The 22,854-nt window shown below is 42.2% G+C and overlaps 2 protein-coding genes across 2 annotated transcripts; both read left to right on the forward strand.

Annotated features, from left to right (window-relative positions):
• The first annotated feature begins 1,603 nt into the window (after positions 1 to 1,603).
• LOC108678685 (transmembrane protein 43 homolog) lies at positions 1,604 to 10,119 on the forward strand. The gene is made up of 8 exons (XM_018167140.2): positions 1,604 to 1,912; positions 3,276 to 3,383; positions 3,913 to 4,011; positions 5,445 to 5,575; positions 6,213 to 6,344; positions 6,785 to 7,025; positions 7,726 to 7,945; positions 8,356 to 10,119. The coding sequence occupies exons 1-8, from the start codon at positions 1,907 to 1,909 to the stop codon at positions 8,532 to 8,534; spliced, it is 1,116 nt and encodes a 371-aa protein (XP_018022629.1). The 5' UTR covers positions 1,604 to 1,906; the 3' UTR covers positions 8,535 to 10,119.
• A 2,259-nt stretch (positions 10,120 to 12,378) lies between these two features.
• On the forward strand, positions 12,379 to 22,492 carry LOC108678689. Its single transcript, XM_018167144.2, has 2 exons — positions 12,379 to 14,312; positions 19,974 to 22,492. The coding sequence occupies exons 1-2, from the start codon at positions 13,208 to 13,210 to the stop codon at positions 20,072 to 20,074; spliced, it is 1,206 nt and encodes a 401-aa protein (XP_018022633.1). The 5' UTR covers positions 12,379 to 13,207; the 3' UTR covers positions 20,075 to 22,492.
• Positions 22,493 to 22,854: the final 362 nt, after the last annotated feature.

The raw sequence follows: 22,854 nt of genomic DNA on the forward strand, positions 1-22,854 counted from the left end.
TGTAAGAAGTGATAGCATGAGGTAAAAATAATAAAAAAAAATCTGTGGAGTAGGACCTGTTGACAATCAACTATTTGATGCAGCAGGTTGTGGAGTGAGGCAGCTATGACTTAAAATTGGTGTGGTGACTGGTGAGATTACTCAGTTACCTACAGCTTCTTACTTTTTGGACAAATTTACGGCCGGACTCCATATTCAGTTTACATCGAATATATCCCAAAGTACTGAGCGTCCGGAAATTGATCTCAGCTCTCACTCGCATGCCAAACGCCGAGCCCCGAGGTGCATCCTTGCGGTTGTGTTGTGGCTTTGAGTCCACCGAGCTTGGAGCCGTGGACTCCCGGAAAAGAAGATCTCAGCCCCTGTGGCCTGACCGCCGCCTGAGCTAAGCCTATTAGCTCATCCTCAGCACCTCCTGCTGGTCATGAGACTCATGCCATTGCCCGCTTTAGAAGTTTAGATTGTATGCGCATTGCCCAATGCCCATTATCCCATACCATTGAAGTGCTGTCTGTGCTGAGCGGTTGGTGGTTGCTGAAAATGATTAGGCTTCAGTCACACCAATGACCAATAACATGGATCAGGATTGATTGAAACTCGTGATAATTTTAGCAGCCAATAGCAGGTGCCATGGCGCCGCCCGCGCTGATGGCGGGGGATGGGATCATGGGGCTAGGGGCCCTAGGGGCCAGGGCTTAATGCTTATAAGTTATGTCTTCAGAAGTTCAGATGAGTCTGAATCTGATGACCAGCAAAATGAGCAAATCATCGATATAATTAAATATTAACTACAACTGTTCACAATTGAACTCGTTGAGGATTTGTGGGACTCATTAAAGAGTGACTGTCTGACTGATAGACTGATAGTCACTTCAGATGATCAGTACTGTCGTAGACAGGCTGACAGCAGTGAGTGACAGGCATTGTGGAAGATGGGACAGGATCTAGCAGAGGAATTGGGCAGAATACCTGTGAGGCTGTGAGTCTGTGACTTGTGATTGTGAGTCTGGACTGTCTGGCAAGTGGCAGCATCTGGCCACTAGTACTAGGTACCCAATTTCACCCATTGGCCATTCCATTGCCTTTTCCTGATTTCTTCAGTGAAAAAATGGCCTATTTTTACCTTTGATTTCTGGAAATCAACCATGAAAATGATGAAATGATTGTTTGTAGGTACCTATGATTTTCGAAAACATCTGCATAATATTTCAAATAAAGTAGTACTAGGAAAAGTTAGTCACAGCATTTTAGAAACTTAGTAATTAATACTAATTATTGAGCAGAAATTCAATGTTAAGGACCTATTTGAATCCTATTTCAAATTGTTAAATAAATTATTAGTTCTTGCCTCTATTTGGAATATTTAGCCAAATTTTTTAAAATAATTATTTTGCTACAGTTTTGTACATGATTTTTTTTAATCAGGGGCAGAAATGGGCCATTTATATTATTTTTTTACTGAAGAAATTGGGATTTGGGAAGCAGCAATAGGAATGGGTGAAATTAGCCAGGTTTATGCCTTCATGGGTCATGATGGGTGTTTTTGTTTAATTCTTGAGTGGCTTCAGCTCAATTTTCTACTTAGGCTTTTGTTTTTTTTTAGGGAAAACTAAAATTGAGACTTGAGTGAGTCATTTGCTTTCAAATGGAGGGTTGGAGGCCAGGAATAAGATTAACCATTAATATTTATGAAGATGATCTAAGACTAAATACAGTAATAATCTAGAATACTTAAATCCAGATGACCCATTGAGTCCTGTCAAGTTTCATGTTTTGATTTTTAAATAATTTTAACTAGGTACTCAACAAGACTTGCTTGAACAGAAAGTTTTCATGCTGTAATCAATGTAGTGAGTGCACTTCCACTTCATTCTGAATTGTTCAGTATAATTGAATTTTTCTCAAAATGCGGGTGAGTTTTAATAAATTCTGCTTCTGATTTTTGCAACTCTTATTAAGCTTGTCTCCTTCTGGCATTGAATCATTTGAATGTGAAATTTCAATCATGTTTTACTAGCCAAATATAATGCCAAAATGGCATAAGCTCATTTGTATGACCATTGCATTAGGGATCTGTAGACTGTAGATAGGTACCTTAAAATGGGGTAACTTTGACCGTTTTTTTTCAAAATGATACAATTTTTTTACTAGATAAGTTGAACTTAAATTGAAACGTGCAAAATACAGGTCTATACTCTAGCTTTACTCACCATAAATTGCTGGCTCCTGCCTCTCATAGTTTTGATGTAATTTCAAAAAAAGTGATGGTCTTTGTTACCCCAGCTCTTGGGGTTTCTCTGACCGGGTGGTAAAATCAATTTTATTCTTTGGTAAAATAACTCCAGGTTGTTGTGCATGGTAGTAGAACTCGTCTAATTACATATGCAAAAGACAAATTTTAGGAAAGTGTCATATTTTGCAAATGGGGGGCGCCGCCCCCCAATTGGCAAAATGTGACCACCTAATGGCAGCTGTGACAGGGTAACATTGACCGGTTTGGAAATTAAGTTAAAATTACCATATATAAGACTCTGTAGAGTCTGAAACATAGAGAAAAAAACATTAATAGGTGTATCAAACATAAAATATGTTATATAGGTACCTTACCTATGGTAATTTTAACTTAATTTCCAAGCCGGTCAATGTTACCCTGTCACGGCTGCTATTAGGTGGTCAAAGTTCCCCCATTTGCAAACTATGACACTTAACTAAAATTTTTCTTTTGCATATGTAACTAGGAGAGTTTTACTGTAATGCATCAAAATTTGTAGTTATTTTACAAAAAAAAATTGGAGGGGGTACTCCCACAGGCTTTAAATAATAGCTCTTTTTTGTGGGTCACATTTTTAATTTTTTAACCTTTTAGATATGCAAACTTTCTAAATCTTTCTATTGTGTTACGTAGCCTCAGTATTAGGCCTTTAATGGCAACTGACAAAATTTTTCTATGTCAAATCGTTTTGGAGTTTTGGGAGTTTTTGTTAAAAAAAACTAAATGTGGTCAAAGTTACCCCGCCGGTCAAAGTAACCCCATTTTACGGTATGCTGTTTAATTGACAATAACCATAGAAAATGGAACACATCCCATGTGCAATAGCTATCATGTAAGGTTAAGCATTCTTGCTGTTCTACAATCTGTATGTGTACAGTTTATCATTACTGTACATGAGTACAATTTATCATGACTGTGTACATGAGTACAATTTATCATGACTGTGTACATGTGTACAGTTTATCATTATTCATAATTTTAACGATGCACTTTTGTCCTGAAGATTTCATCAATGAATCACATCTGGAGTGTGGTGCAAACGTCCTACTCACGGTTAGCTGTGGGATGTCTTGTGCTGCTGTTGGCAGTCATCCTGCTGGTCTGGAATGAGGTAAGCTGCGTGAGAAAATTCATTTTATTCATTCAACTACTGCTGAATAATTATCTAATTTTTTATTATACTTTGTCAAGTGCATAGATACTATACAAATATTTAATGTAATTCAGAAAAGTATGGGATAAATTTATTTTCTGGCAGCAAATAAGGTACCATACAGTAGTAATTTGAGGTGCTATTGAAGGTAGTAAATGGATTAGATATGTGAACCAAGATTCCAGTGAATAAAATCAAATTTAAAAGAAGATAAGTAGCCTAATAATCAGAGTAGTGCACTGCATCCATGTTTCACTTACACTAAGTGTTAAAAAATATATCTCGGTACCTACTCACTGCAGTGAGTGACAGAGAGAGCATTTTCTTGTCGACGAAAATGTGAAGTCATGGACGGACAGACAGACAGATGGATGGATGAACATGGCAAGCACAATAGCGCCTATTTTTTTCCATAAATATGAAAATGCACTAAAAAGGGCTCAACAATTTTCAAAATAATTCTTTACAATTTCTCTTATGTGTTCAGACCAATGCAGTGCAAATGACACGCAGCCTGGATGAGGGCCAGCATCTGGTGGTGCCCCTGGCATCAGCTGATGCAGTTGCTGCTGAGCATGATGGCAAGGTTGGTAGATCCTGCATGAAAGCTGCTAGGGAATTAGAATTTGGTATTTTTACCATTTTGTAGTTTTGTTTTTCAGTTTATAAATGCAGAAGTTAGATTTGTAGGTTATAGTCCATCCTAGTCAGTCCCACATTTGAACCCACAGTGTCAAGGTTTGTTTTAACTTGGTTATTTGCTTGTTCTTGTGTTTAACATTTAGTGCTTATTCCAAAGTTTTCTTTATTTTGTTATATTCTGTAAAGTTAGATTAATTTATTCATGAGAAGCATTTGTTCATACTTTCTCTTTCTTTCATTTATTTGTTACTTCAGGTTATTTATTCTTTGTTCTTTTTATTTTGAGAGTTTGAAAATACAGATTAGTTGCAAAGTTGTGGAATAGGTTTAATTACAAGCCTTTGATGGGGTCCACATAAAAGTGCTATAAGTATGGCTGGCGGAACCCTGGTAACCCCAGCAAAGCTAACACTGGATGTAGTATGTGCGTGAACTGATTTTGGTAAAGCTACCAATAGATTAAGTATGTGTGTATAGCTTATCTCCATCAAGCTTAGTCAATAAATGATGGGTGCACACCATCTATTGATTAAAAAAAATGTGTACCTAGCTTACCAATAGATATTCAACAGGCCATGCTACTGACCTCTAAGGCAGGCTGTGTGGGGCTTATATTTGATGATTAACCATGGGAAAATTTGTATTTATCTACTATTAAATGATTTAAATAGTGACCATCCATTGATAGTAATATTTAGTTGATAACATTTCTACATTATTTCACTGTAGTTACAATGTAACCAGTGCTGCTAGAGGAGCTAGGTAGTACTCATAAGAACGCACCTAATTTACTCTTTAGAGTAAATAGTTGATATGGCAGGCTAGTTGGCTATGTTGAGCTATATAGGAGCTGTGGAGGCAGCCTGATTTTATCAAAAAGAATCTAGAAAAAGGTTATATATACTGGAATATAGAAGCTTTGATAATGCAAGCAAATCCACTTGTATTAGTAGTATATATAATCTATTGGCTTGAAACTAAATTGAATGTGGTTGTAGATCTATTGTCTTGAAACTAAATTGAATGTGGTTGTAGATCTATTAACCTGAAACTAAATTGAATGTGGTTGTAGATCTATTAGCCTGAAACTAAATTGAATGTGGTTGTAGATCTATTAGCTTGAAACTAAATTGAATGTGGTTGTAGATCTATTAGCCTGAAACTAAATTGAATGTGGTTGTAGATCTATTAGCCTGAAACTAAATTTAATGTGGTTGTAGATCTATTAGCTTGAAACTAAATGGAATGTGGTTGTAGATCTATTGTCTTGAAACTAAATGGAATGTGGTTGTAGATCTATTGTCTTGAAACTAAATTGAATGTGGTTGTAGGAAGTGGATGCTAAAGAGCTTGTTTTATCCCTATTGTCCTGGGCAGGTAGTGCACGTGTCAGGGGAGCTGGTGACGTCGCCGCCCCTGCGAGACCTGCTCTATGGCGTCGAGATCGACGCCGTGCGTCTCAAGCGTCGTGTCCAGATGTACCAGTGGATCGAAGACCCCAACGAAGGGTTAGTACCTCATATTAATAGTTTGAACTTCCTATGAAGGGTTAAAACTCCTCAATGAATGGTTAGAACACAACACAAAGGCTTAGCACTCCAAAGGGTTAATATCAACAAAAAGGGCATAATACACCCTTACAACACAAAGGCTTAAAGCACAACACAGAGGGCTAGAACTTTCACAAATATTCAGAAAACTCCATGAAGGCTTATAACCCTTCTCCCTCCATAAAGGTTATATCCTACTTAATGATATGGCAAATGTTTGGGGTAGGTGCGAGTAACAATCCTCAGAGCGCTAGGACCATGAATGGTCCTGTCTAGGAACTTAGTAACTGAAATATCACAGGGGTTAGTGGTAGTGTGTTTTTTTTTTTTCTCAATAATAGGTTTTTTGTCACGAATTTTGCGAGGTTAACATGGTAATGAAGTGAATAGAAAACTGACAAAAAATTAATTAACTTGTTAATTAATGTATAAAATTATTGCGTCATTAATTTCACCTGGCATCTCAACTGATCATTTCCTTCAGCAATTACGGAATTGGCTAAGTTTTTATCGCTCAATAAAAAGGTTTACTTTTTTACTTATCATTAAAACTGTAAGGAATTTATTATTGACTGCATTTGAAATTATTGCGCAGGCTGGATGTGGAGATTTCTCCCGGTGACGCCTCGCCCCTCCGCCCGCCCGCCCCCTCCTACTCCACCGCTTGGAAGGACAAGCTGGTCGACAGCGGTCTCTTCAGCGTGCCATATGGCCACGACAACCCAACGTAAGTGGCGGCCCTCAGCGTGCCATATGGCCACGACAACCCCACGTAAGTGGCGGCCCTCAGCGTGCCATATGGCCACGACAACCCCACATAAGTGGCGGCCCTCAGCGTGCCATATGGCCACGACAACCCAACGTAAGTGGCGGCCCTCAGCGTGCCATATGGCCACGACAACCCCACGTAAGTGGCGGCCCTCAGCGTGCCATATGGCCACGACAACCCCACGTAAGTGGCGGCCCTCAGCGTCATATGGCCACGACAACCCCACGTGAGTGGCGGCCCTCAACGTGCCATATGGCCACGACAACCCCATCTGCTTCCTCATGATCATTTTTTCAACTAAAATCAGCTATAAAAATCGTTTCAAAATTGATTTTCTTAAGAATAACTTGACAAAAATTCTCTTAATTCAAACCTGTAAAATCAACCAACCTCTGCAGGTCGTTCCCCCTGCAGTCGGAAATCCAGACGGCGGAGACCGTGAAGATCGGCAACTACTTGCTGTCTTCGGAGATCCTGGAGACCTTCACGAAGTTCGAGCCGTTCTCAGGGGACGAGGAGCCCAGCGGAGGGGACGTGAAGCTGCACGCGGGCATGTACTACCACACCAGCGACATCTTCAGTCCTCGTGTGGGGGACCTCAGGGTCCAGTTCTACTACGCCGGCCACGCCAGCACTAGCGTGAGTCTGGTAGTTGTGGTGCTGCTTCAACCCATGTGGTGGTTGTGGTGCTGCTTCAACCCATGTGGTGGTTGTGGTGCTGCTTCAACCCATGTGGTGGTTGTGGTGCTGCTTCAACCCATGTGGTGGTTGTGGTGCTGCTTCAACCCATGTGGTGGTTGTGGTGCTGCTTCAACCCATGTGGCTACTTTAACTTTGTGTTTGGCTACTTTGACCCATATGTTTGTTGTGTTTTACTCTTGGTGAACAAGATGGCCGAGGTATTATCACTCATACCATTTGATGATAGTAACATATTACACTGGCGTTGATCGCCTATGAGGGGCAGTATAACATTTTTCGATTACGAATTATATATTCATTTTTCAACCTTGTACTTCAACTCTAGAGGGTGTCTGCTGGTCAAGTATTTCATGTTAAACTCTCAAAGGAAAATTTCATCATTTTTCATGTTTACAAAATGCAAATATGTAATTTTCTGACATTTGAAACATTCTTATTTGTCCTGGTGACTTCCCGTGTAAATGATGTAATGTTTATTTTGCTGTATACATAATTCAATACACGTGGGTTGTTACAATTGGATAAACAATGTTATATGCGTGAATATTTTGTCATGTAAGTATATGACTTGCGTTGGTAGCACTCCACGGTTGGCACATTACCCGTATCACGCCCTAAAGTACCCTGGTACCCGCAGTACTCCATCGTTGGTACGCTGGAGGGCTCCACCATCAAGCCGTACCGCAGCTCCGGGGGGCAGGAGCTCGTGCTGCTGCAGGAGGGCACGCAGGGCGCTGACGCGGTGCTGGCGACCCACCATAAACGTGCCTCACGTGCCGCGTGGGGCCTTAGACTCGTGGCCTTCACCCTCCTCTGCGCCGCCGTCGCCCTCCTGCTGCCCCTCCTCCAGGTTCTTGGTGGGTATCATGCCCTCCTGCTGCCCCTCCTCCAGGTTCTTGGTGGGTGTCATGCCCTCCTGCTGCCCCTCCTCCAGGTTCTTGGTGGGTGTCATGCCCTCCTGCTGCCCCTCCTCCAGGATCTTGGTGGGTGTCATGCCCTCCTCCAGGTTTCTGTAAGGTGTCGTGTCCTGACTAGGTACCTTATAATGAAATTTATTACGAATTTACCGAATGAAATCGTATGTATTTCTAATGTAGTTTAGACCTTGTTTCTGGTAAATAATCTTCATAACTTGTACCTCTTTTGTACCATTAGTTCATTGACAGCTTGAGTGTTCTCTGAGTGTTCACTGTCCACATGTCTGACCAAACATCGCTACCTTGGTGAGGTTTGTGAACTTGACTCACTAAGTCCCCGGTGTGTGCAGCGTGCGCGTGTGGTCTACCTCGTGACACCGGCGGGGGGTCGGGAGGCCGCCTGACGGTGAGCCTCGCGGCGACGCTGAACCTGGCGGTGGTGGCGGGGTGTTGGTGTCTCGACCGCCCCCTGCTGGCCCTGATGCTTGGGGTGCTGGCTCTCTACCCCCCCGTCAAGTGGGGGTGGTGAGGAGGCACCCTCATCCAAGCAGCTACCCTCATCCAAGCAGCTACCCTCATCCAAGCTGCTACCCTCATCCAAGCTGCTACCCTCATCCAAGCAGCTACCCTCATTCAAGCAGCTACCCTCATCCAAGCTGCTACCCTCATCCAGGCAGCTACCCTCATCCAGGCAGCTACCCTCATCCAGGCCGCTTTACCCTCATCGCTGAATCAACTCACGTGTTCACGTTTGGTCGCCTTATTCACCTCCCACTCCTAGTTTTGTCCTCGCGCCAATGATGGAAGTAAATCTTTGATTATCCATGCCGATCTCATCTTATTCTTAGTATCAAATGAGGGCTTTTACACATTCGTTGTTTTATATAGTAATTAAAAATAGTAATTAAAAGAAGAAATATACTAGTCATACGTTATTCATGATGCTGTTTACTATTCATTACGTTAATCTTGATGCTGTTCACTAGTCATTATTTAATCATGATGCTTTTTATTAGTCATTACCGTAATTATTACTTAGAACTCATCTGATGATGCATTCCAGTGTTTAAATTGTATCCGCTATCGTGACCGAATGATTGAGATTACTAAGTTTGGAGCAGTGAGTTGCGGGTTTGGACCCGCAGCTAGCTGTGGAGCTTGTGTGATGCCAAAAATGAGTAACCGGCCAGGCAGGCCTAATCTTCAACACCAACCCCGCATTCATATTTTTCATTTTTTATTATAAACGCATTCTTTATAACTCGTACCAAATATGTAATCTGCACGAATTTCTTCAATACTTTTTCTCTCAGGCAAACTAAAACTGATGTATAATTTGCATCTAAGCAATAAGGTATTTCTGTGTCATAATTCATAACAATTTTAAGTACAAGTTCATTCCTAGTCAAAACGTCTAGATGCTTTTAATTGTGATATTTATACAAATGCATTAGTTTTTGATGAGCTCTTGTCTTATTTAATAGTTATGATAGTTTAAAGTCGCACCTATGTTCATCATGCTGCGAGGTCGTCGTTGACTAATCGATCTCTAGTTCTTTGTTATTAATGAGTTTTATAGAGCTTGCACGTAAGTTCCTTATCAATTTCAGTGTTTACTGTAATTTGTAGTCGATCAACATCGTGCATATTTTATAGCCCCTATAACAGCGCTTCCCAACCTGGGAGTTATCAATTCCTGGGGTAAATTAACTCTTAGGGTAAAAACTATTTTTCTTGTAATTCACCTGTACGTAGAATTATTCCAACCCTTGTAGATATATCCTCTTGGGAGTAACTTTGTCTTTGAGGTACCTCATTCAACTCTTATGGTAATTAACCTCATCAACTCATGGGTACTTTATTTCTCTCGTTCTCTGTGATAATGGTGGAGTGATGGTATATTCTATCTGCCCACAGAGGGAAGGAGGAACGTTTGAGCGAGGTGTCGGTGGTAGGACATCACATACTTATTCAGTTCTTGTGGCATAATACGCTTAATAGCACGTATATTGAAGCATATATATGTAGCACGTATATCCACGCGACATTTATTCTCGCTTCAAATCGCCGACATGTGGAACAGCCTCCCCAATGACATCGTTGGCGCTCCAAGTATGAACGCGTTTCAAGAACAGACTAGATAAAGCTATGGAAAAATTATGTTCAGATTTGAAATGCCTAGCTCCTTATCGAACCCGGTGGAAGTCTAGTAGCTACTTCAAACTATCGTCAGTCATGAAAAGATCCGGTCAAATGACACGATTTTAGATCTTGTGTGAACAAGGCACGAAAAGTAGGAATCGGCAACAGGCCACATCAGACCTACTATTCAGCGCCGACATCGCTATGTTATGTTATGTTAAGCTGAATAATACGTATATTGAGGCATGTTCATGATGTTATGCTGAATAACGTGCATATTGAAGCTTGTTATGCTAAACAGCATGTTTATATTGTGGCATGTTATGCTGCATAAAATGTATACCGGTATTGTGGCATTTAATGCTGAATAACGTGTATGTTGAGGCATGTTATGCTGCATAACGTGCGTATTGTGGCATGTTATGCTGCATAAAATTTGAATTGTGGCATGTTACATTTGTTACGCTACGTAATATGTTGAAATTGTTTAGGAGCCATCGGTCCAGGGTAATATTCATTGACAAGCGTCTTCTTGCTTTCCTGCATCATTCCTTTAATCCATCAGGTTCCTACTTCTATTTATTTGCCGTGAATGTTCTAACGACGTTAAGATTACGATATATTATGTCCTATTAAAATATGAAATATAAGTCACAATTCGTTCTATGACAATCTTTACTTTCCTCGACTTAGTCATTCCTTCAAAATGCTGTTGCGGCTTGCCTCGAGATGGTCTCAGAATATCCATGTGTTCTCAAAATTCTGGGTAGTTTGGAACTTCGTATTTTAAATGGCAGAGCTACATAAAATTGCAAATAAAATGGCCTTTCGATTTCCTTATCCAATACTTTATTGCCAAATGCCAAGATAGCGTAGTGGCCTATTTGCTGACAAGCTATTGCATGACTATTTAATTATTGCATGGCCCTTTAACAAAGCAATTGTAGTTCATTTGTTTGTCAACGGCACCACTAGTCCTATCTAACATTACGGATTTCCGTTGTGTGCCTGCGTATGTTACTGTTACCCACGCTCCTGCATTGTGGGCACTTGCGCATGCGCCGCGCGTGTCTGCCACAGGTACGACGAGACCTGCAGACTACGTGATGGTTTTTCGCAAGTTAGAAAAGCTTGGAAAATGAGCTCATAAAGAACTGAGGGTTGTTTATCTTGAATTAAATTCCATTGTGAAGCTAAATTAAAAATTTAAATAAGCCTTACAACTGAGCTAAAATTTCATATCAGCTGTTAGTCTCAGTTAAATAAATTTATGACGTAGATTTTAATATTGAGATTTGAAGTCCCGGAAACTTTTCTTTAAAATTTCATAATCAATAGCTTACTTGATTTTGGTTGCTTATTTTACGAATATTTAAATTCTTGGCATCGTTGAGACTGGAATCAAGCCTTCATTGCACGGGCGAAAACGGATGAAAAATCTGACATGGGAGCATCAAAAGACATTCGCACCGCGGACAACGCGAGCGCATCGCTTCTCCTAAAGCTCTGACTAGTCGGGTGCCAGTCACGTACTCGTACTGTAGCAAGATGCCACTATCGTTTGCATAAATTGCTGAAGAAATTTCGTCATTGACATGACATAATGAGTTTCGTATCATAAAGCTCTTTAAATTGTTATAAATGGAATAGAAAATTGAATTGTCAGTCATAATATATCTGATATTATTATGAATAGTACTCATGAATTAAGAAATTAATTTTTCTTCGAAAATGTTTCCCTTGCAAAGAACATTTTTTGAAAAGTAGCCGGACAGGCGAGAGCACCGGGTATCCGAATGCAATTGCCAAGCAAGGGTTAAAGTCAGGCCAAATGACGGTTACACTATCAGCTTTACTTTCTACACGTGACGCTTACTACAGAAATTCAAAACAGAACTCAATGAACCTAAGGGAATCGTAGTATGAGCTTGTGCACGATTGGTCGAGGCTGTGATTTGCGACATTCTCATTGGTTGACTCATGATGCCTTCACCAAAGTCAACATTGATCAAAAACTTCATCTCTTCTCCAAATGAATTTTTTTATTAACTTAATATGATGAAAAAAACTTCTACCGTACAATATTCTTTACATCTTATGTTATTGTGATAGGCAATAACCAATGATATTGTAAATAGGATAAAAATTTCAAGTTGAGCCGAGCGAACTTCACTGAGAATTGTTGCTGTTTCTTTTCTATTCCAAATGCCTTCAGTTCGTCTTCGGCGGTCGTGAGGGAAGGTGTGTCAATCGCACGCTCCGCCATCTCATCTCTCGCTCACATAATCTGTATTCCTCTCAATTGCAATTTTCAACGCAAAATAATAGGAGTGCAGAAAAACCTGAACAGTGTCAAACAATATATACTATCAGTTTATCCGACTTTATTTTGTTTCTTGCATCCAGTGACTTGTGACGTATGTGTTCTGAACCGAGATTGGTTGGCTAGGGTAGCAACTTGTTGAGAAGCTACAAAAAAAATCCCGAAAAATATCAATAGTAGGCTTGCAAACGAGTGCCGTACTTCGCCACGTCCGCATTAAAAACTAGTGACACTTACTATCGGTGATATAAAAAGGAAGTGCTTTTTTAAGTTTCTATTAATTGAAAAACTAAAATAATTATTCCGAAGTGAAGTACTGTGACTCAGTGTTTAATCGTTGCAGCGGCTTGAGGCCCTCATGACCGCGCATATATCTTACATCTTCCTCAATAGTGTCATCAAACTGACTTTTATTGGAGTGTCTTCAGGTCATGAGATGTATTATATAATTCATTTCTTCATGTTTCATCGATGGTACTGTTTCTAGTGACTGCAAGAAATAACTACAACCAGGAAGAATTTTGCCCAAGTGAAATCATTTTTCTATCAAGTTTTATTTATTATTCATGAGGAAATTCGGCTTCACATTCAACGCGCGATATTATTTTCTCCAAGACTCTGTTATTTCACTAGCAGAATCATAAATGCAGTAATACGAAGATTTTTTTATAAGTTGCTAAAATACATATGAGAGAAAGCTCAAGAAAGGGGAAGACTAGCTGAAGTAAACAAGCAAAATGAACAGCACAGTGACGGCAGTTCGTAGACCTCTGCTTGCGCCCATCACTTTCTGTAGAATGTCAGAACTGCGACGAATGGTACCAATAGCACCCGACGATACGACCATTAATGACGGCACTACCATGGCTGCCACTAGTACCATCACCACTACCAGTACTAGACACCATGTGTCAGAAACTCCCCGTGACTTGATCGGTGCTAGTTCCGTTCCCGTGATAACCGTGCGTCGCAGTCTCTTCGGACCAATTGACCACGATGAAAACCGCAGGTTCGTTAATCAGGAACTTCAAAAAATCGCAGACGAAGAAACACGTAAATATAATTTCGACTTCAAAGAAGACAGGCCTCTAGATGGTATATACCAGTGGACGGAGACGTCGCACGTTCCCGTGGCTTATAAGATGCGTCATCTGCAGGCCGAGTCTGTCGCTGCCACCAAGTGCCTCGAATCTTTTCACAGGGAAGTACAGAGCACAGCCACTCTCAGGAGTGTTATCACAAGCTCCGCCGCTCACGCGAGTGGTACACAGAACATTACCGTTCACGCAAGTGGTGCACAAAACACAGCCACTCATCTGAGTGGTGCGCAAAGCATTACCACTCACGCGAGTGGTGAACAAAGCATTGCCACTCACGCGAGTGGTGCACAAGGCATTACGCAAACACGCACCAAGAAATCACGGGCAATCAAGCCCCCGACCTCGGGTGGTAACGCCAAACGAACTCTCAACTTCGCCAACGAAGACGCGGCTTCATCTTCAACTTTCAACAACAACGTGGACGAAGTTAGGCTCGGAAATGCTGTGCCTGTTGATGGCAATTCATCATTTGATGGAAACCAATCTTCTATTGATGATAATAGACCACATGATGGGAATACTTCGTTTTCAGCTATTAAAACATCGTTTATTGTTGATAATCCCTCGTTTAATGATACCAACGCCTCATGTCCTAGTAATATCGAGGACAGTAGCGGTAACTGCGACAGATTACAGCCCGAGTGTAGCAATACTCACGACGCTGTGTCTGCTGCTGCCGCCGTCACGCCTGCGCCACTAGAGCGACCCCCGACGACGCACACCAAGCAGACTTCTATGATAGGTAAGTTGCGTGTTGTAATAATGATGTTCATTTGCATGATAACTTGGCAATAAATTTACTTAACGTGTTGAACTGTCATCTACTGTCGGCTACTCTAGTTAGCAGGTCTTCAGGTACGAATATGTGGAAGTATGAAACAACTTACAGTGGTTATTCATCTATGGATTCTTTCCTTACTTGAATAATTACCAGTAATTTCAGCGTCGTCTCGCACCAGCTTAAACTGTATATTAAACTGTAACGCCTACTTTATTCACGGTGTTAATCATCGTGTGTATTGAATATTTTTTAACGTTTGGTCTGGTAATACCGCGACCTCGACGTTGGCTGCCTGCATGTAAGCGCTGCTTTCTCCGCCCTTGGGGTGCCGGTAGGTCATAGGGTTCGCTTGCTAACGCCGCAAATTATCTCACCGCAGGATCAACTGTATCAGATCACTGCTGTGGCAGGCGTGCGTCGGTGACTGTAATTAATTTCTAACGTCCTTGTGTTGAGAAGAGCTAGTTATGTGAACTGAGTGCTTACGCGGGCTGAGCTAGCACTGGTAGCTGAGGCTAGTCGAGGTGTGAGGCTAGTCGAGGTGTGAGGCTAGTCGAGGTGTGAGGCTAGTCGAGGTGTGAGGCTAGTTGAAGTGTGAGGCTAGATGAGTTGTTAGGCTAATTTAGTTGTGAGGCTAGTTGAGTTGTGAGTCTAGGTGAGGCTAGTTGAGTAGTAAGGTTGGTTGAGCGGTGAGGTAAGTTGAGGTTATTTAACTCGATGCACTTGGTAAGGAACACTTGCGACAAGTGTCATTAAGTGCCCGTTATTGAGGAACTACACATATTTATAACCTGATTATGATCTTGTCTGATTTTCAGCTCTAACAGGAATAAAGTTTCGCAAAGTGAGCGCATGGGCTAACAGTAGTAAAGGGCTAACCTACAAGTCAGGTAGGAATAACGTTTCGAGCTTGATAACTCGTGTGTCGGCGTGGCAGTAAAGGGCTAACCTGTAAGTCAGGTAGGAATAACGTTACAAGCTTGAGGACGTCTGTGTCGGCATGGCAGTAAAGGGCTAGCCTGCAAGTCAGGTAGGAATAACGTTACGAGCTTGAGGACGCGTGTGTCGGCGTGGCAGTAAAAGGCTAACCTACAAGTCAGGTAAGAATAACGTTGCAAGCTTCAGGACTCGTGTGTCGGCGTGGCAGTTAAGGACTAACCTACTAAACCTACTATTCAGTTAGGAGCAGCTACCACATATATAATTTGTGTGTTTGTGATGTGCGGTGTGAAGGCATGACTGCACCTCTGTTAAAGCTCATCACGGCTTCTGGGCAGCTCGTGGTCACCACACACACCATCACCATCTTTAGTTGCACGTCCGAGCGTTCATACAAGCCTGCATTATGTCATCAGCTGCTACTTCAATTCCTTCTAAAACATTTTGCCGAGTAAAAGGGTCTAGATGCATCTATCTAAATTAATAGATAGATTAAAAATAGTAGTTTCTAGTGTGATGCTTTCATGATGACCTTCTGATATTGTGATAGCTTTCAATTTAAATTGCCGTGTTGAACGCATCTGTACAAGTCTATCCAAGAGCGTCACAGCGTATCGGCATTTTCGCGAGCATTTATGTTCGTGCCGGCATTCGTGTAGTTTTTTCATCAATCATCGTAGTTTAGCCGACTATCTTTCTTCAATTTCACATCATTACTTTCTAGTCGTCGTGAAAAAAGTAAATAATTCAAAGTGACACAGCGAAGTTAGTATATACACACGTGTGTTAGCATCTCGCCAACATTTGTATCTGGCAACCGCAGTCCTGCTGCTGTTGCGCACTACCCCAAAACTCGAACTGGACTTGTGCTGTTTTCGTAACTTTACTATTTACTCATTCTTACTACTTACTCATGCTTATTTTTCTGCATTGCATGTTTATTCCTCATTGACGGATATTATTATGATCATATTAGCTGCATTATTGTTTGTTTAGATGAGATTTATTTAGACGAGTTTACTCTCCTGCCAGTGTGGCGGTGTCTGGCATCGGTCCAAGCTCAACGAACCCGCTAAGCTCTTCTCTTGTGTTGGCTTGATGGCTTCGCCTCTGCGCTCGCCCTGTCACTGCAGTGTTACTTACTGTCACTGTTATTACTGTCACTAGTGTTACGTCACTAGTGTTACTGTCACAATTCTGTACGATTTCGGGCCACAACCCGGACCTACTCCTGTGCAGCGCATGACATCGCGTGACCTGTTGACTTAGCCACTGAATTATTCATCGTTGACCGCAACTGCACAATCATTGCCCGCAGCTGAAACAGCAGCACCAGCAATGGCAATAGCAGCTTCAGCTGCAGTACTAGCAGCAAAAAAGCAGCACTAGCAGCAGAAGAGCAGCAGCACTAGCAGCAGAAGAGCAGCAGCACTAGCAGCAGAAGAGCAGCACTAGCAGCAACAGAGGGCATAGCTGTTACAGCAATTAGGGGTGTGGGGGAGGGGGGCGAGAAGCGTGCGGACGCTCGTGCTCGTATAAATAACTTGGACGTGTGCAGCACTTCTGCGCTGTACCAACTCTACCTCAGCTGTAGACGTGTGCTGATGTACCCAGTACTCCTGCGCTGTACCAACTCTACCTCAGCTGTAGACGTGTGCTGATGTACCCAGTACTCTTGCGCTGTACCAACTCTACCTCAGCTGTAGACGTGTGCTGATGTACCCAGTACTCTTGCGCTGTACCAACTCTACCTCAGCTGTAGACGTGTGCTGATGTACCCAGTATTCCTGCGCTGTACCAACTCTACCTCAGCTGTAAACGTGTGCGGATCTACCCAGTACTCCTGCGATGTACCAACTCTACCTCAGCTGTAAACGTGTGCGGATCTACCCAGTACTCCTGCGCTGTACCAACTCTACCTCAGCTGTAGACGTGTGCTGATCTACCCAGTACTCCTGCGCTATACCAACTCTACCTCAACTGTGTGGTGTTGCTGTGCAGTAGCTTTGCGTCGGAGTACAGTAATTCCTCGCTGTATTGCGTATTCACGTCATCACGGGTTTCCAAAAAAATATTACTGAGAAGAACAATTGGCGGATCTCTCAGTTTCGCGGGCTTCGCAAGAAGTCGAGTGGCAGAAATAGTGTAGAAAGAGTTTGTGAAAACTTGAAACTTAGGGAACGATTACATTATAAATCCTTGAATAAGTATTATTGGTCGATCGGCTACCGCAGCCGCGGTCTAGACGGTAACCCCCGCGATAGGTGAGGGTACAACAAAGGTCGACTCGGCGTCTTAACTTTGTAAGACAATTTTACGTGCTGCAATAAGCCTGTTACCGTATCCATGTTATCTCTTCCACAATAGCTTTTAACTGACATACGGTGCTAAGTTTGAATGCCAATATTAATTGTTTATGATATTTCGCATTAATATATATCACCAAACAGTTGTTGATTTACTTCTGTGCATAAACTAATGAGAGAAATATGGACCTTTGACTAAGATCGTTCACCGAGACAACTTACATTTTATGGTATACATTAGTCATGATATGGCGACATACGGAAGTACTCTCACTACTACTCTCTTGTTATTGTTGGAACCAAGTTAGTCTTTATCGTGTAACACCACCAACTCGGTCTTTAAAATGGAGTTTGTTAGAGAATAGGGAGCTAAATATCTGTGATCCGAAGCCATGCCGACTAATTGGCCACGACATTATTAATTCTATTGGCGTGTTATCACATGCCGATCTTAAGCGGTGCTTGCTTACATAATATTGTGAAGCAATTAACACAATTCCTAGCGTTCTAACACACCTGTATTGTCTATCAGGCGCGTCATACGAAGTGCGTGTTAACTTACAGGAATGCAGCCGCGTTCAAGACATTGCCTGGAGAATCACCTCGCGAAAGCTATTGCCTCGAGACCGACATTGCCTCGAAACAGATATTGCCTGGAGAATCGCCTCACGAAAGCTATTGCCTCGAGACAGATATTGCCTGGAGAATTAGCTAGGGAAAGCTTTTGCCGAGAGAATTACATCGCGAAAACTATATTGCATGGAGAACTGCCTAGAGAATTACGTCGCGAAAAATGCCTGTCGCCCAGAGAATTGCCTAGAGACAGCTAATGCCTAAAGACAGCTACTTGCTAGCGTATTGCCTATAATATAGCGACAGCTATTGCTATAGCCCCACGCTGCCTTGCTGACTGCCCAGGGTGTGGCCAACAATGCTTCAATAGCAGGCTAGCGCTACTCACGTAGCAGTGATACAAAGAAGTAACTTTCCCTTGTATACAGTACATTGAGGCGGACCTAAAAACCTTCCAGCCATTCACTGATGCGCCGCAAAAACATGTTTTATTTATCTTCGACTGCATACCGGCCTGCATGGTAGATGTAAATCTGGTACCGCTGTAGTAGAAGCGGTATATCCGCATGCCGCTGTATCAGAAGTAGACTGAATCCGCATACCGATTCAGTCAAGAAAGATCAGGAGCAGACGTTGTTTTGTAAGTCTATTCATGCGGGAAACTTTGGATTTTTTCAATTGCTTGGATAACGCAGCTATCCGCTAAATATTACCATCATAAAGTACCCGAAATTTCAAGGTTTGATTTGTAAACTTTTTTTATGAGCTGGGTCCCCTTGTCGAAAGCTGGAGAGCAAGTGGCGTAGATGCGCCGTCTGGCGTGATGCGAATGCTACTGTATGTATATAAACGTTCACAAGCATTTACAAACGTCAGCAAGCATGCGCAAACGTTTAAGCACGTTGTAACCCACTACCGCGCGGTATGTCACTCTCCGGGAACATAACGTTCATCTTAAATTATACGTAAACTATTGAGTGTAGCAACCTGAGGACGTTTTTACGCAACAGAGAACATTTTAAAGTTATCGTACATGGCGGCAACCATCAGTTCAAGTCATTTTGCTCTCACTAGAACGTATCTTTTTTGTGAAGTATTCTTGTGAAAATATTGCTCCGGTTACTCATGTCAGACGGTAGATGGTTAACACCAGCCGAGCGTTGCTGTGAACGTTTGTACACGCTTTAAGCGCTGCTGTGTGTACATGACTGTCTTGTCTTCACCTGAGTCAGTTTGTTATCAACTTCTCCATTATGCACAACAGCAGCAGCACTTGTCTGGTGAATAAAATTAAGTCAATTTATTGGAGTTTCACAAGTAACGCATTAATTACCGAATGCTTGTTGCTCATTTTCGCCATGTTCTGCTGTTACTGCAAGCTCATGGTTGCTTATACCCATCACCCTCTGTCACTTTCATGGCACTCGTGACGCGTCTTATTTGTTAGTATAATTCAATTCATCGTGTCTCAACTCTTATATAAATCTTGAATTTGTTCACCGCACCTTTTATCCTTTATTAATCCTGTGTTGGTTCGCTGCGCAACTGCTCTTGTATAAACCGTATTAATCCCTTAGGAGTATAATTTCCTGGATCAATCCTGTGTTAGTTTACTACGCGATTACTCTTGTATAAATCCTTCATAAATTCACCGTATTGATCGCTTAAGAGTATAAGTTCCTGTATTAATCCTGTGTTAGTTTACTGGGCGATTACTCTTGTATAAATCCTTCATAAATTCACCGTATTAATCCCTTAAGAGTATAAGTTCTTGTATTAATCCTGTATATTTCTGTGCCCGCAGATTACCTGCGTCACCGCAAGCGTCCCCTGTCGTCCACTGGGGAGCCCGTCACGTCCCCCGACCACGTCCACAAGAAACCCCGCCCCGCCCACGCCGAGTGAGGGGGCCACTCATCTTCCCCTCCCTGAGATGCTACACATTTTTCCCTCCCCATACGCAACATATCTTCTTATTCTCAAGGGGAGACTTATATTTTCCTTCACAAGAGAAGACGCATCTTCCTCGTTCCATTCTACCCCAATTTTCTCTCCTACTGAGCGGGGAAAATGCTGTTTCCCATCTAACATTCCTCCAGTTCCTCCTCAGTTTATGCCCCATTTTATCATTCTAATCAGTGAGGACCTCAACTTGTCTCCCCAAAATCCCCTCTTCTCTTCATTCCCAACCCCCCCCCCATGATGAGGGGAATCATGATATCATGATATCTACCCTCACGTCCTAGAAACCATTACGTGACAAGTCGTTAGCAACCTAACCATCAGTGGAATGTCATTAGCAGTCTCGCCATTAATGAATAATATCTGCTATCACAGATAGCGCCTACCTTTGTGGTTTTATACGAATTTTGTTAATTGCTGGATGTTATGTTGTGAGTTGCCTTCTTTTGAACTGCACCACCAGGTGCTGTGTATGGAGTGTGCGAGGTGCTTACGTCGTGTGTCGGGATGTAAGTACGAGATGTTTGCCTTGTGTGTGCGGGATGAATACGTTTTGTGTTCAAGGTGTATACGCTTTAAGTACGAGATGTATGAGATGTGTGTGTGTGGAGTTATTTGATGAGGCCACTGATACATGCCAACCTATTGTGTACGTACAGGTACGTTGGGTACGTACATTGTATGTACGTATCGTGACGTGTTGAAGTATACTTATTATTGACACGTTAAGTTGTGCGCAAGGTGGATTGTAGGTTAACACACACGCGTGCGTGGCGTGTAACCTGTAACGTGGTAACGGAAAGTAATGTGAAATAATAAATAATGTGAACTTCACAGCGGGAAGTATTCTTACCAGTAGAGCCCACACATCGTCGGAATCGAGCCTCCAAGGTCTTCTCATACACGCCTCCTCGATCCCGACGATGTGAGGCTTGCTCTGGTGAGAGAACTTCTCGCGGTGACAGCCTCCCAAACGGAGAGGGAATCTCAAGCGTCGATAGAGGCTTCGATCGAACGATCTCATGCGTTAACCGCAGCTAAATTGTTCTTATATATACCCATACATCGTCTTATGTATACCCATACATCGTCTTATGTATACCCATACATCGTCCTATGTATACCCATACACCGTCTTCACGTGTTGGCTCATAATACAATCCACGCGCGTATCATACACACTCTAATTTGATGTATTATGCGGGCGACCTGTGGATTATGACAATGTTCTTGCACAGGCTACTTCTTGCTTTGAAATGCTGCGACACTGCATGAGAGAGGCTTTGCAGTGTGCCACTGCCACTGCCACTAGCGCAGCAACTGCCACTGTCGCTAGAACAGAAGCAGTAAGAACCACTGTCGCTAGAACAGAAGCAGTAAGAACCACTGCCGCTAGAACAGAAGCAGTAAGAACCACTGCCGCTAGAACAGAAGCAGTAAGAACCACTGCCGCTTGAACAGAAGCAGTAAGAACCACTGCCGCTAGAACAGAAGCAGTAAGAACCACTGTCGCTAGAACAGAAGCAGTAAGAACCACTGCCGCTAGAACAGAAGCAGTACGAACAATTTTCTTCCCACGATCTCACGTTATTTATTCTTTTTAGTTCATCTGATATGTCAGTACAAAATTCACATCTGTTCTCAGTGTTATCTTCCCTTGTACAGCTTTTGTTCTCTTTGTAATTCATCGCTAGATTTTTGTTCTTCTCTGTCACTTGTGCTGGGGCAGCCCCGCTATGGACAGAACTTTTCTTAATTTCCTTATCCTGTAGAATCTTTTCCAAGTTTCTTGCATTTGTTCTTTTGTTTGTTGTTGTTGGATGATTATTATAGTTAGACATAAGAAGCTATTATTCGCTATTTATCGAGTGACGCCTCTTATATATAGTTATGTTATTCTTCTTCTTTGTTCTTTACTTATCCAACAAAGCTACGGTTGATCTCGAACCACGAACGTCGCTGTTCACGAAAAGTTCAGCCAACGAACGTTGCTGTTCACAAGTTCAACCCAACGCATTGCTGTTCACGAACGATTCAGTAAACGAACGTTTCTGTTCACGAACGGTTAAGCCCACGAATGTTCAACGAGAACTGGTACTGAAGGCTGGCGAGGCTCTTAGCTCTGGCATCAGAGGCTTGGGTTCTTGAGCCGGGCAGTCGATTTCGTGAGCCGGGTATAGACCGTACGCTCTTAAATTGTTAACCAAGTAACTATGTCCAATCCCGCTTATACAATGTTCTAAAATATACCATGTTTGAAAAATATCTTTACACTGTTCGCGTTTACGCCGCAAAACGGTTTGACCGTCATTTTAGAGCCCGGCCGCCCTTGAAGCTAAACCGTATCTCCATTTTTTTTTTCAAGTATACATGCAAAACACGAACCATACTTGGAAAAAATGGCCATACTGCTTGCTGTCACGAAGCTGCCGCTGTTTTTTCACCTTAATTTCCAACAGTGTAGTTTGTCGCTGAGCCATCTAAATTGCGGGGTGGATCTGCCTATTCGGTTTCTCTGAAGTATCATTAATTCAAAGTGTCTTCGAATTAAAACGTGTCCAAGTCTTCCAGATTCACAACATCAACATTCATCAATTACCACTGGCATTAAAAATCCTGTCAAACTGACCCTGTTCTTCATTTGATTTGTTCTACTGTGGTGTTCCTTTTGGAGATGTTTATGAACAGTGCTTTCATTAACTATCAAAGTTAGGTTTAGTTGT

The sequence above is a fragment of the Hyalella azteca genome, unplaced genomic scaffold (assembly GCF_000764305.2).
Source record: "Hyalella azteca isolate HAZT.00-mixed unplaced genomic scaffold, Hazt_2.0.2 contig8052, whole genome shotgun sequence".
Taxonomy (NCBI): domain Eukaryota; kingdom Metazoa; phylum Arthropoda; class Malacostraca; order Amphipoda; family Hyalellidae; genus Hyalella; species Hyalella azteca.

What these genes read in the sequence shown, in the direction of transcription:
- LOC108678685 (XM_018167140.2), top strand. An exon ending in TCCTGCTGGTCTGGAATGAG is followed by an intron (nt 3,384 to 3,912) that starts GTAAGCTGCGTG and finishes TTATGTGTTCAG; the next exon opens with ACCAATGCAGTGCAAATGAC. An exon ending in TATGGCCACGACAACCCAAC is followed by an intron (nt 6,345 to 6,784) that starts GTAAGTGGCGGC and finishes CAACCTCTGCAG; the next exon opens with GTCGTTCCCCCTGCAGTCGG.
- LOC108678689 (XM_018167144.2), top strand. Translation starts at nt 13,208, where the DNA reads ATGAACAGCACAGTGACGGCAGTTCGTAGACCTCTGCTTGCGCCCATC. An exon ending in CAAGCAGACTTCTATGATAG is followed by an intron (nt 14,313 to 19,973) that starts GTAAGTTGCGTG and finishes CTGTGCCCGCAG; the next exon opens with ATTACCTGCGTCACCGCAAG.